Raw genomic sequence first — 13,516 nt, 5'->3', positions numbered from 1 at the left:
CTTTGTTTTATTTGTTCTTGTTGTCTTGAGAGATCATTACCTTCCAATTGCTCAATTCTAGCCTTTAGGGATTGATTTTCGGCTATAATCTTTCGGTTTTCGGCCATAATCTTCTGGTTTTCGGCCATAATCTTCTGGTATTCCTTTTCAATCTGGTCATTTCTGGTGTTCAATTGCAAGATTTTACCTTTTAAACAGTTATTTTCTTGCCAGATCTCTTCCATTTTCCTCAAAATCTCAGTTTTGAACTCTTCCATAGCTTGTGAGGAGTTTTCCTTATTTGAGGAGGGTCCGGATGCTTGTTTGTTCTCCTCCTCTGTTTGCTCGGTTGTCTGGATTTTCTCTGTGTAAAAGTTGTCGAGTGTTAAAGGCTTCTTTTTCTTGTTGTTATTCTTTCTCTTCTGAGTTTCCTGAGTCTGGGTAGCCATCATTAGCCCAGCAGCTTCTCAGGTTTATCCTCGCGCTCAGTGTCTGTCTGCGGTCTATTAGCTCCTGAGGTCTGAGTTCTGGTTTTTTCCAAGGTCAAGCCCCCTGGTGGACCCCCTTACTTGATCCTCTGCAGGAGGTTCCTTTACAAGTCTCAGGGCGCTGCTTCCACAGTGGTATACCCGTCTGCACTGGTTCCCCACTCAGGGTTTCAGAGCTTTAGTTCCTGGCTGTGTCTGCCTCCACCCACGCCTCCGCCTGTGCCTGTGCTCTGCTCAGCCTGCGCTCTGCGCCCAGCATCCACTCTCTGCTCCAGCTCTCAGATTTCGCTTGTGTTCTTTGGCTTAATGGGGTCCTAAGTCTTGCTGCTCTCAGGAACAGGCCCCGGAGCTGCCAATGACTCGATGGGTGCCCCAAACTTGCTCTATTTCTTTTTAGCTGGCTTCAGAGCTCTAGATCTTGTGTGTGGAGGGGTTGGGGGTGGGGCGGTTGCTCAGCCCACGATTTAGTGAGAGCCCTTTATAGCCTATAAATGTCTTGATTCCACGTACCTTCCACGCTGTGCCCTGTTGTGGGGTTTCTCCGTTCGTCTGGACTTGTTTTTATGTCCCCTTGAGGAGTTTTGTGTGTTTCAGTCAGGAGAGGTTAAGAGCTGCTTCTTACTCTGCCGCCATCTTAACCCGGAACCTCCATATTATTTTTGCAAGGGTTTCTACCCTTCATTCCAAGAGCAGAAGGTGGGGGGAGACGACAGAAAGAAGTTTTTGTTCATTGAAAAGGAAAAAAAAATTTAATTAAGAATAATTATTTAGAAATATCCTAGTTACCTAAATAAATTTCCTCTTGGAAACTTGGGCCCCCCCCCCAAAAAAAAAGAAAGATATATCCTAGTTAGTAGTCTAGAAGTCTAAAAAAGCATCTATTAAGCATTGTGCTTTAAACCAAACTATACATTTGTTTCTCTTTCTTAAGATTAATTCTTGACTTGTTTTTATTATTATCCCTAGCAACTAGATGATTGTCACTAGGCAGTGTGGCATTTTTAAATGAAAGAGCAATTCTGAAATATATTCTCAAACTAAGGTCTGCTGTCATTTCCAAGTCTGTCTATGGCACTTTAAAAGTAAGTAGCCATGGGGCAGCTAGGTGGCTCAGTGTTCAGAGCTTCAACCCTGAGTAAGGACTCAAATCTGGCCTCAAGTTCTTCCTAACTGTGGCAAGCCCCGTTGGCCTAGTTTTCTTAGAGTTGTTACTATGGCAGAAAATAAGAGGTTAAAAAGGTAGCTCAGCAGATAGAACACCAGGTCTGGAGGAACATTTTCTAGCTGTGCCCCTAGGCAAGTCCCGTGACCTCCATGACTTGCTTGGCCCTTGATGCTCTTCTGTCAAGGAACTGATACTAAGATAGAAGGTAGGGGTTTTATTTAAAAAAACAAACAAGTATCCTGGTGCACTAATCAGTATAGGCTTACAAAACTGTCTCTAGAAGAGAGATTCCAAGGTACCTTTGCAGTTCGGGTAGAAATTCCTACTCTTTATTTTCTGCATTGTTTCTGTAACCTTATTTGTATGTGAATAAATATTCTACTTAAGCTCTTCATGGCAGATAGACAAGAAGCAATTGTGAAAGAGGTTTCTTTTGTTAATATCTAAATTTTTATCAGAATTTTTATCCTGAATCTGAAAAACTCTAAGTTTTGTTTATCAATAATAAGAACCTATATAGTAATAGATGACTTATAGAACTTGGACACTTTCATCTGGAGGTAAAGGAAATATCCTTGAATCCAAACCTTTCTTCTCCTTTGGCTTTCATCCATGACCATCATTAATTAACATTATCTTTTTTTAATTCAAAGCTATCTTATTTTCCCAATTTCTTATAATGATCATTTTCAGCAGTCATTTTCCAAAATTATAAGATCTAAAACTGTCTTCCTCCCTGACTTGGAGCCATGATAAAGCCCACTTCCACCCTGGTCATTGTGATAGGAGCACACAAAAGCAGAGCCCCCAAACAAGACTGCAAGGGCGCTACTGTGACTCTGGCAGGTCTTTCTGGGGAGGTGAGAGCGTTCCTCCTCCTCAGTGCTCACAAGTGTCCCAGGTCATTGCCACCTTTTATCCCCATACGGTAGTGCCGTTACTGCGTACAGTGTTCTGCTTCTGCGGATTTTGTTCTGCCTCAGTTTGTATAGATCTTTCCGGCTTTTTCTGAAATCACCTGCTTGTCATTTCTTAAAAGCCACTAAGTAACTTTAAATAAATTCACAGGCCTTTGGTTTAAAAGCAATGATTTAGGGCAGCTGGGTAGCTCAGTGGAGTGAGAGTCAGGCCTAGAGACAGGAGGTCCTAGGTTCAAAGCCAGCCTCAGCCACTTCCCAGCTGTGTGACCCTGGGCAAGTCACTTGACCCCCATTGCCCACCCTTACCAATCTTCCACCTATGAGACAATACACCAAAGTACAAGGGTCTAAAAAATAAATAAATAAATAAAAGCAATGATTTATAGCCTAATTACATACCAAATTAGATTTACCTTCTTTGTCATCTGTCCTAAGAGAAAAGCTGTTTCTTTTTGTAGGATCTTTATGGTGGTTTTCTATTGTGCCTCTGAGGCATTTTTGTGGGTAGACGAATAGGAGAGTCTTAAGCATTTTTCTTGGATTTCTTCGACTGAAATGCTTTTTAAAAGCTATGTGATTTCCCCTCTTTCTAATGGGGTCTCGGAATTCTCTTCTCAGTTCTTTCCCAACGGGCACGCGTTTGCCACCGGCTCTGATGACGCCACTTGCCGGCTCTTTGACCTTCGTGCAGACCAAGAGCTGATGATGTATTCTCACGATAACATCATCTGCGGCATCACTTCGGTAGCCTTCTCCAAAAGTGGCCGCCTCCTGCTGGCGGGCTACGACGACTTCAACTGTAACGTGTGGGACACGCTGAAAGGAGAACGTGCAGGTCAGTCCCTCTTCTCAGACCGAGATTTTCTCTCTCCGTGAACGTGTAGATGGGGTCCGCGGACCTCACCCGGAAAGGACAACCTCCCGGCCCTCGGGGGCCCGCCCTCTCCCGGGTCCTTCCTCTGAGGCAGACTCCTCGGGAAGCCCCTGGGCAGGCGCTGTGGTGCAGAGAGGGGGCATAACTGCTTTGCAGAGTTCTTCTGTCAGTTGATGAGGGAAAAAGTTCAGTTGGTCCTGGGAACTCGTGGAGAGAATCAGGGTCCATCTGAGCTCCTTCTGTAGATTGAAACCTGGCCTATATTTTGCAGCTGTTCCATTAAACATTGTTAGTTTAGCTAATTCCTTTGAATCTCCGTAGCCTACCTTATTCCCACCTTCATTTTCCCTACCTGAATGTCTGAGAAGTTTGGAAAGGAGAGTACATCTGAGAGTTAGTTTCAAACTTGAAAGTTTAGTCAAATAGGGCTCACCCTTGTTGCAAGTTTACCTGTTGAATCATTGTATCCAGCTTTCCTACCCCTTTTGGCTACAAACCCTCTCGGGGCTGAAGTAGGCTGGTCCTACTCAGACTCATGTTCCTGCCTCCCTTCCCCCACCTGAAGCCTTCTCTAAGCGGCTGTTAGGGCTACCTTGTATCCTCTACCCTGCCAATCAACCCTAAAAAAACAATAAACCCTGTTTGTCTTTAATCAAAACCCTTTGGCTACTTCATTAGTTGATTAGTTAGAGAGGGAGGAGAGAATAACATACTCTCTGGAGTTTGAGGGAAGCTGAAGGTATCCATTTTGGAGGAAGTGAAACTTCAATACTAGTCCCTTCCTGTGAAACTGACTAGAAGCCTCAAGTCAGTTTCAAGCCGTTCTTGGCTGGCCCTAACCTGGCTCTGTAAAGTGTCCTTTACCTGAAGGGCTCAGACTGTTTCCCTTCAGTGTTTGTCTCTAACCTGAGTATCCAGGCTGTGTTCCCTGCTGCTGATGCCTGCCTTAGATTAACTCATCCTCTGCCTTGTAACCCTTGGTACCTCCGTGTTATACTCCCCAAACTCAGACATTCCCTTATTTCTCCTTCCACCTCAACTACCAACCTTCACTATTGCACCTTCTCATCCACTTCACTGCCTCAGGGATTCACAGACCCCATCCACAGTGCCCATCCTCAATCCCAAACATCCCTCTGCCTATAGCCTATTCCCTTGATTACCTCCAGCCTTGGTGCCTTATTCCCTATTACAACCACTATTACCCCTAGCTTCAGGCCCTTATAACAGCGCTCGCACTGCCTGTCTGCTCTGCTTCCTGGCCGTCCCGTCCCCGACGCGGCTCTCTCCAGAGCCAGCGGCCATCTCTGGATGACCGGCCCTCGGTAAAACGGAGCACAGTTGTTGAGGAGGTCCAGGCCGGCACGGTGGGGTTCCCGCGGCGCCCCTTGGATACGAGGGAGCCGCGCCGCCGGTCCCCACCTAGTGACGCCGCCTCGGTGCCCCCGTCTGACTCTCCTCCTCCTTGTCCTTCCAGGTGTTCTTGCTGGCCACGACAACCGCGTCAGCTGTCTAGGCGTCACCGACGACGGCATGGCTGTAGCGACGGGATCTTGGGACAGTTTTCTTAGAATCTGGAATTAACTGGGTTGTATGTGTTTTACCTTCTCCGCTGAGATCTGGAGAGATCAATGCTGCAGCCTGTAGCTGTGAAATAACATTTCTACCTTGTATTTGCAGGTGAAGTGGGGGGTTTTCTATTCACTATTACACTCACACACACAAAGGCTTTATGTAAACTATTAGAAAATAAAGTGAAGAAAAGGGGGGAGGGGGGCCAGTGTATAAAATCATGGTGACAAGAAAGCAAACACAGACCCGGTTTTGTTTTGGGAATTTTGGGTAGCTTGTTCTGAGGAATTTCTGCTTGTGCTCAGAGTCTGCTAATCTTCCATTTTCCTGGTATGGAACAGAATGCACACACTATTGCAGCCTCTCCCGTAACATTTGTCTGTCTAACGTACGTCTGCTTTTTTTTTAAAGAACGACATTTATAGCTTTGCATCTATCTGAAACGTCGTATTTCTGAATTTTGGAGATCAGATGATAGCTTGGCAGGATCTAGTCTTTGTGAAAGTGCTCTGCATGGGACATGCTGCCGTGGCTTTGGGCGGGCAGCCGTGCCTCCTCCAGGTGGGCCCCGGGGATTCCTTCTGGAGCCCTTCCCTGTTCTGACACGGCACGCGCGCCTTTCCCCCGTGGCTCCCGGTGCCTCCTTTAACACCAGCTGCTGTTCCCAGAATGAAGGGCCCACATTTCAGCTGGGACAGATGGGCTAGGTAGACTCCTGAAGATGCGCTCTCGACCCTGGCCAAATAGCCATTTTCTTCTCTGGGGCTCTACAGGAAGTTGTAGAATCGCCTGCATGTCCAGACCAGAGGCGCAGACGGACCCACGGCCGACATTCTTTTGCACATTCTTCAAGGCTAATTGTAATACGATGACACTAGGAGGGGCGTGTCCCACTGTGAGCCTGGCCAGTTGAACTTCAGGACGCTGAGTTTTTAGGCTATTTGGAAAATTTCAGGTTTTTTTTTGTTTTTTGTTTTTTGGTTCTTTGCCTCAGAGATATAGAATGAGTTGTTTTTTTTCTGCAAACCTGGTGATCCTTCCCAGGATTTCACCCGAGTATAGATGCCTCTTCTATGTATGGCTAATTTAGTAAGATAGCACTGTGTTTAGAGTGAAGAGCATTATCCCTTGTCTCTGGGTCAGTAACCTATTTAAAACCTTAAGTAAACTGTCCTCTTAAATTTAAAATTTAGGTTAGTGAAAATGGCCCATGCCTTCACGTCTTAGTCGCTGCCATGAATCCATCCCTTATTTTGTCTCAATATTCCCTCCAGTGCCAACCGTCCATTTCTTAAGCTCTTTGGCTGATTTTAAAGATCGCCTCTAAGCCGCGGCACCCCCAAGGAGCCGGCCTCGCAGCCAGGCACGCTGCGATTCCCAACTTCCTTAGAGAGTGGCTTCGTCTCACTAGCACCGGGTCCGCCGGAAGAGCTGGGCTCGAAGCGCCCTCGTCTTTCAGAAAAAACCTTTTCCTGTGACGGATCTCCCTTAGAAATCAGTCACTCAATGGGTGGCGTTGCTTCCCCTTGTTACTTCTTGGGAAAGACTGTCGAGTCCTTTTTGTGAACGTTGGGGCCACGGATTCCTGCCGAGACCAACTTGACGCTTTGATCCCATGTTACTCCCAACGTCAGCACTTCCAAACTGTGCCTGTATATCTGTCTTGTTTACAAATAGTAAAGCGTGCCAACCACCGTGAATTTGGGAGCAGGTCCATAGAGAGAATGTACTTGGGGCCAATTCGGGAGGCAGCAGACCAAAATTATTCTACGCTGTATATTACAAGAACTCGCACGTTTTCCTTTTTCTGTGAGATGACTTTTGGATGAATGATGTGCTGTCCTAGTGACATGTCTGTGTGTCTTCATAAGGAGCAGCTCTTTGGGGTCAGACAGAAGGTGCATACCTCTGAAAAAAGCATTGTCATTTGGTTCAACATCAGGAAAAATGGCTAAAAAGCAAACTAAATGAGAGAAGTCCTTGCCATCAGTTTGGAAGCTGCATGGCAATAGCCATAATTATCAGTGGCACATGGACAAACCACAAGTGTTATCAAGTCACCAACAGAGTTTTTTCTTAAGTGTTTACTTTCATATTTCAACAATTTGGAGACCAGTTTAAAATAACTGATGACTCGAGTGATTAACAAGTTTATGCATATAATATTGATGTCAAGAGTCATCTTTGTGCCATGTTGAGTGACTGCCAGGAGTGTCCAAGGCTATTTCAGTAAATCTGAAATCGGGTAGGCTGACAGTTCCCTTGTTTCTAAGCACCAGATGGCATAGTTTGCCAGTTGTTGAATTTATCTACAGATTGGGAGTTCAGCATGGCTGTCCACCATGTATTTCTATTCTTTAAGTATTCCTTAAGTTGACAGGAAGGTACACACATGGGAAATCTACTGATCTTTAAATTGGTTGAAAGGAAAACAATGCCATCCAAACAATGCCACTTCCATCTGTATCAAAAATATTAGCAATTTCTTGTGCGTTAGTAGAAATAAAATTATTCTCGAATCCTAAAATTTATTCAGCTGTTTTTTACTGTACCATGTCAGTGATTGACATTTGAGCATAAAGCACTTTAAAACAAAATGACTACTTCTGGCATAAGGTTCCCCCCAAAATTGAGTATTTCTTCTATTTTTTCCTCTTCCACAGATTTTAACAGAGTTAATTTTTAATCTCTGCAAAGGGCTCAGGTGACCTGGCCTGGCAGTTTGTGTCATATTCAGATTTTCAGAGCTGTTGGGTCCCAGTGGGCAGGGGGCAACATCTGGTGTCAATTTCATTATTGGTAGTCATGGAACAGAAAATCAAGCTTTCCAAAGGGGTGTTTTAGGGACCCCTTTCTACTGTTTAATGTGTGCCTCATGGTTTAAATGAGAAAATTCTAAGTGTGGTTGAAATTTAACATTCTGTACTCTCAAAATTCATTGATTTGCTCAGATTGCTAGGAAATGGATTGGGTCTTCCCCCAAATGGGACTAAAACAATGATGCTGTGAACCTGATTCTGATCACTACAAAGGGCTTTCTAGAGTTTTCCTGACGTGTTTGAAAAGACTGCTTATACGTTAGTTCTGACATGGAAAGCATGAATGGAACAAGAATAATGTCCGAAACTGGTATTTCTAGTCTTTTGTCAGTTCCGATTAGCAATGCCGTCTGGAGGTGGCAGATTCATCTTTAAAAGTCCATCCACGTACCGCTTGTCCCATTGTGACATCGTGTTTTATGTTTATGAGGAACACGAAAAACATTCCATTCATTTTCTCCCTTTGTTCAGAGGACAGTCAGCGGCCACCAGATTGGAGGGCTCTACTTCAAAATCCTGGTTACTTAGAGTAGGTGAAAATAAGCCCGTTGTCTGCTGTGTTGGGCAGCAGAATGACTGGCTTCGAGATCCCATTTGTGTACAAATTAAGCAAGCTTGGGCTGGTGGTGCACCTCGTATTCCGCGATCTGGCCTGCATGCTGGTAAAGCTTCCTACACTTCGGAGGCACCACAGGCCTTTTTATCCAGTTGCTGGTTATGTAAAATACATGCAGAATGTTAATGCAGTGTTGTAATGGTAAAATGTGTCAAGTGTTACTAATTGATATAACTGATAACAGATTAAATGTGCCTGACAAAATCTTGTACCACACACAGTATGTTAGGTTTTTGACTAATATGGACTTCAGTGGAATAGTCTTTAGATATTTCAAGCCTTTGTTTTACTTACACAATGGTGCTCTATTCCGTGTTTTTTCTCCTTTCAAAGAGGCATTCGAACACTTGTACTACATAATACATCCAAAGGAGTCCAAATGTAATTGGTTTTTAAAAACTTTTGTTTTGCAGTCACTGTATATGATAGTTAAATTTCCGATATATTTCTTCTCATCTTACTCAGAATATTTGTTTTACACACTCTGTGCTGACTTAGACCAGATAAGTCAGTAAAGATTACAAACAATTCCAAACAATTCCACACTGCCTTTGGAGTGTGTCTGTATCCACCTAACAGCTTTAATTTAAGCTAATAAAAACCAGGGACTCGTGCCGTGCATTCTCCAATAGTGCTTTTGCATCAATGACTTCCCTGTGAAAATGGTCACTTGCTATGAATTTCTGTTTATAGCTTTTTTCCAATGGATTTGATCTTTGTATTTGTACAGTGGCTCAGTGAAACATGGTGCCATGAGTTGATATTGTAACCAATAAACAAGTGCTTTTAACCAGACTCTGTGTAGCTCGGGTCTTTCTGGGTCGGAGGGAGACCAGACCGTGCCAACCATGAGTAACCATGCCTTTGTGCGTGTAACACGACAGCCTCCGGGGCTGACGTTTACCAACAGTGAATTAAATGGAATGATTTTGAAAAATTTCTGCCTGGATAAAGACAGACTAGGATGAGATGACCCTTGAGAGCTTATTTAATGCCACCAACATTTTGATTGATAGAAATTTGGAAAATCCAAATGACAATATTAGTGAATACAGGAGTCATTTTCTCCCAAGAGAATGGCCCTGATCACTTTAAGTTAACTTCCCCAGAGATGGGACTCTTAATGAGGCCCAGAGGCAAAGAAAGGAAGTGAAGGAAGGTGCCATTTGAGAGGAATGGATGATCTAGATTTGTTTTATTTAAGCATGTCCCGCTCCCCTAAATTAAATGAGGCACAAACAAGTTACAACAATGCACAGTACCTGGTTCCCAAAGGCTCCAGTGTAACATTTGTTCAATTGACGAGTAGTCCTTAATCGGGCTCAGCTGTCCTAGAGTTAGCTCTGCCCCACGGCAGAGTCCTTTTCCCCAAGTAGCAGGAAGCCAAGATCCTTTCTAGCCTGCCCACAGGGGAAGCTGCGAGACAGGCCGGGCACTAGTTGAAGGAACAGTTCAGAACTACAAAAGGGGATGTTGGTGAAATGAGAGCTGGTCTTCCCCAGAAGCTTGCTGGATCTTACAATTTTGGTAGGGGGAGAAAGCTAGGGAGTGCCGCTGGGTGACTCTGAGCTGGAAGCCAGGCCTAGAGGCAGACTCAAACTTCCTAGCTGTGACCCCAGGCAAGTCACTTAACCTCCACTGCCTGGCTCCTACCAACTCTGCCCTAGAACCAATATACAGTACTGAGGGGAGGTCAAGGTTTCAAAACAAAAAAGCAAGGAGGGCAGCTCAGTGGCGTGGAGTTGGGAGGCCACTGGCCAAGTCCCTTCGATGGCCTGGCTCTTGATGCTAAGACAGAAGGTAACGGTCTTAAAGGGGGGAAAAGGGCTGCGTGGTTTCCAAAGTGCCAGTATAAACTTTTTCTATCAAGCAAATAATGGGTATAGTTTTTATTTTTTCCCTCACAAGTTTGAACAGCTATAAAATAACTATGTTTGTAAAAAGTTGAGAATTATACAAAGTTTATAAATGATCTTGCAAACAGACATAGAAAATAGACATCAAGGATCTTGCAAAAATCTGAACCCCATTAGTGCTAAAATGACATAATTTCTGTGCAAGTCGTAGGCTTTGCCGTTCCCCAACTTAGATTAAACAAGAAAGGGCTCGGGGTGGCTCCCGGATCGGGGGTGGGGGTCGATTTTGTTTTGTCTTCAGCCATCTTGCTTTATTTCCAACATGCACACGGCAGATGTCCAGTCAGGTGGCATTTATTTCAAAGTACTGAAGAAAACGTTTATAATTGCTACTCATCAGATCGATGTGCTGTTCACACGCAGACAGAACCGGCTCCTACTAAGGGCCGACGCCAACTCGGACCACAGGGGAGCGCTGTGTTTCCACTTCTCCCATTCCTCAGTGGGGCCCGTCGATGGCTAATCCATACAATGTTAACTTTTCATTTAGTTCTAGACCTGACAGTTTTATCCTGTTAACATTTAATTCCATAAAAATATATAAATAATTTGAAAGGCTTTTAATGGCCAAAAACAATGCTATTTATTCTTTAAAAATATAGGCACCCCTGCCTGGAGAAGGTCGAATAATAAATAGCATTCAGAAGCCTTAAAGGCACAAAAAGGGAAGCACTGAATGAATAATCCCCCAAATCCCTATTTACAGTAAAGTGTTCCCCGCAGAAAACTGCTCAGGCAGCCGGCCAGGAAAGAGCTCAGCTCTGTGCCTACAATAAGGGAGTCGCAAAGCCGCCTTGCCCCGGCCCAGTCACAAAGTCATCCTTCCCCCCCCCCGCGAAGCAAAGCGAAGGCCGCCTTGATGTCTAGTCAAGCACACACGGGGGGCCGGAGCCCCGCTCGAGCCGGCGAGGTGGCCGGCGGGCACTCCATCACCCCCAAATCCCAGCTAAGTGAACAACAACCCACAAGGCCGGGGACGGGTTAGGTAGCATAATGGGCTGCTTGCCTGCCCAGGGACAAAAAGGATTGTTATTTGCATCAATAATACACATTTTAAGAAACTTCCTCTTCTGGGCTGTTAAGAGAAATAGGACTATTTTCTAAAAAGATGGGTTGTTCTCCATAAAGGAGCTCCTGGAAATTATTCTGGAAAAGGCAGGACTGAAAGGGCCCCCCGTCATTCCTGGATGCCAGGAAGCAGCTTTTGAGAATCCAACAAGGCGCTATGGAGGGCTCAAGGCCCGGCCCGGCGCTCACAGGCCTCGTGCTTCCCTTCACAAATTCATTCATCATTTTAAATCGGCAAAACGTTTGGTTCTTTATCCCATGACACGTAAGGACACCCCCCCCGCACCACACGGCGGCGAGTGACCGCGACACCTCCAGAATGTTCTCTGCCACCTCCTCTGCCGCTTCGGCAGTTACGACAAGCCTAGTCCGTGGAGTTCCCGCCGAGCGTCATTTGTCATGAAAGTCCTGCTTCTCCCCCGGGTGCCGCCGCGGCCGTCTGCTCGCGTCCTCCTATTTGCTCGGCCGGAGAAACTGCCTCGTGAAGTCCTCCAGCTCGTTCTCCAGGCGGACGGCTTTGTTTCTGCATTTAAAGTGGACACGAGGAGCCCCGGTGAGCCTGCGGGTCAGGGAAGCGCCGCAGCGCGCAGGAGCGGCTCATCACGCAGGCTCTGCGGGGGGCTGGAACACCGCCCTGCCCTGGGCGGGCCCCAACAACAGTGCTAAAGGGGGTTCTCGGGGGGCTTTCTACTTCGCTAGTGTAGTCCTGCCTCTCTGGGAAATGGTGCAGCCGCACCCCAAATGGAGCGCCAGGCGCGGAGCCGGGCTCACAGTGAGCCCAGACACGCGTGGCTGCCGCTCTCCTGCCTCGCCACTGACAGTGTAGCCAGTCTGAGGGGGAGGGAGGGAGCGAGCCCGGGATCGGCGTCCTCACACGCAGCACAGCCGGCCCGGAAAGCGGACGGGCTTCGCCCAGCATCGCACCCCAGCATGCCAGGGCTGCCCAGCCCCTGCCCCTGCCCCAGCCCCAGCCCCAGCCCCAGCCCAGACATGGCTGCCCTTTCATGCTGAGGGAGCTTCTGTGGCTCCCACTTTTCTTGTTCCAATCAATGCCCAGACAACAAGCCACGGGCAAGGCCAGAAGCAGAGGAAGCCCACAAGTGGCTTTAAACCACTTCAAGTGAAAAGGGCTGGTTTTATCCATTTAAACTGCTTTTAGCTGCTGATGCAAAATGTGGAGTTAAGAAAAGAAACGTCATTCTAGGTTTTTCCCTACCTAAAACGGCTCATCTCCCTCCAAGCCCAAGAGCAGCAGCAGAAACCAAACACGGCGCCACCAATCTCGAGCGAGTGTCACTCTGCCCCTCCTTTACGCCACCCAACGACTCTGGTGCCAGCAAGCGCTCCCCGATGACGTACCTTAGAAGTTTCGAGCTGCTTTGTATTTTCTCCAACTGGTCTATTTCTTTGGACAGCCGAGAAATCTCTTCTTCCAGCTGTTTCTGGGTAATATCGACTTGCTGACACAGACGAGCAAACGTCGTGGCCATTTCCCTTTTCAAGAAAGAAAAATAGATTAGGGAGAAAACCACTTTAGGCCAGTCTGCTTTGCTTGGGGGAGAGGGCAAGTGATTTCGTAGCACAGCCTTTAAAGCACCAGGCCTACAGCTGGGAGGACCTGGGTTCAAATGTGGCCTGACAGCCCAGCCGTGGCCCTGGATGAGTCACTTGACCCTTTTGCTTCGCCCTGCCCCTTCTGCCTTAGATGGAAAGTGAGGGTTCTAAAACAAACAAATAAGGAAGGAGGGAGATACCTGTGAACTTTAACAAATCAAAAAAAGAAACAAACCCTAAAAGCTGCTTGGCAGAAGGAGCAGCTGGATTGTTGGCCACAGACAGAGCAGTCCCCAAAGCACTCAGTGAACACCAAAGAGGTAGCAGGAAAGCCGGGCCCCCAGGCCTGCCCTGGCCCTGATCAGCTCTTTGGACAAGGAAGTTCAGGGCTCCCTCGAGGCCGGACTCTCCTGGGAGTTCGCCTCCTCATTCCCACTCAAGAGGCGGCCCAGATCCAGCCTGCAGCCGCCTCCTGCTCCCCTCTCGGGCCAGCCTGGTTTTCTACAAAAGGAAGCTGCGGGCCGACGCCGTCTGCGCTCCCCGTC

The 13,516-nt window shown here is 46.6% G+C and overlaps 2 protein-coding genes across 2 annotated transcripts in view; one reads left to right on the top strand and one right to left on the bottom strand.

Moving 5' to 3' along the window:
* GNB4 (G protein subunit beta 4) overlaps positions 1-9,228 on the top strand; it is a 26,973-nt gene extending 17,745 nt beyond the window's left edge. The window contains exons 7-8 of the mRNA XM_044670944.1: positions 3,171-3,387; positions 4,904-9,228. Of these exons, the coding sequence (XP_044526879.1) occupies positions 3,171-3,387; positions 4,904-5,010 (324 nt within the window). The 3' untranslated portion in view covers positions 5,011-9,228. The remainder of the gene's footprint in view (positions 1-3,170; positions 3,388-4,903) is intronic.
* A 1,679-nt stretch (positions 9,229-10,907) lies between these two features.
* Positions 10,908-13,516, bottom strand: part of MFN1 (mitofusin 1) — a 39,131-nt gene continuing 36,522 nt past the window's right edge. Inside the window, exons 17-18 of the mRNA XM_044670943.1 lie at positions 12,777-12,911; positions 10,908-11,940 (exon numbers count right to left, since the gene is read on the bottom strand). Of these exons, the coding sequence (XP_044526878.1) occupies positions 11,871-11,940; positions 12,777-12,911 (205 nt within the window). The 3' untranslated portion in view covers positions 10,908-11,870. The remainder of the gene's footprint in view (positions 11,941-12,776; positions 12,912-13,516) is intronic.

Source organism: Gracilinanus agilis, chromosome 3, assembly GCF_016433145.1.
Source record: "Gracilinanus agilis isolate LMUSP501 chromosome 3, AgileGrace, whole genome shotgun sequence".
Taxonomy (NCBI): Eukaryota; Metazoa; Chordata; class Mammalia; order Didelphimorphia; family Didelphidae; genus Gracilinanus; species Gracilinanus agilis.
Note: the sequence above shows the minus strand (reverse complement) of the source record. Positions and strands in the feature narration are given on the sequence as shown.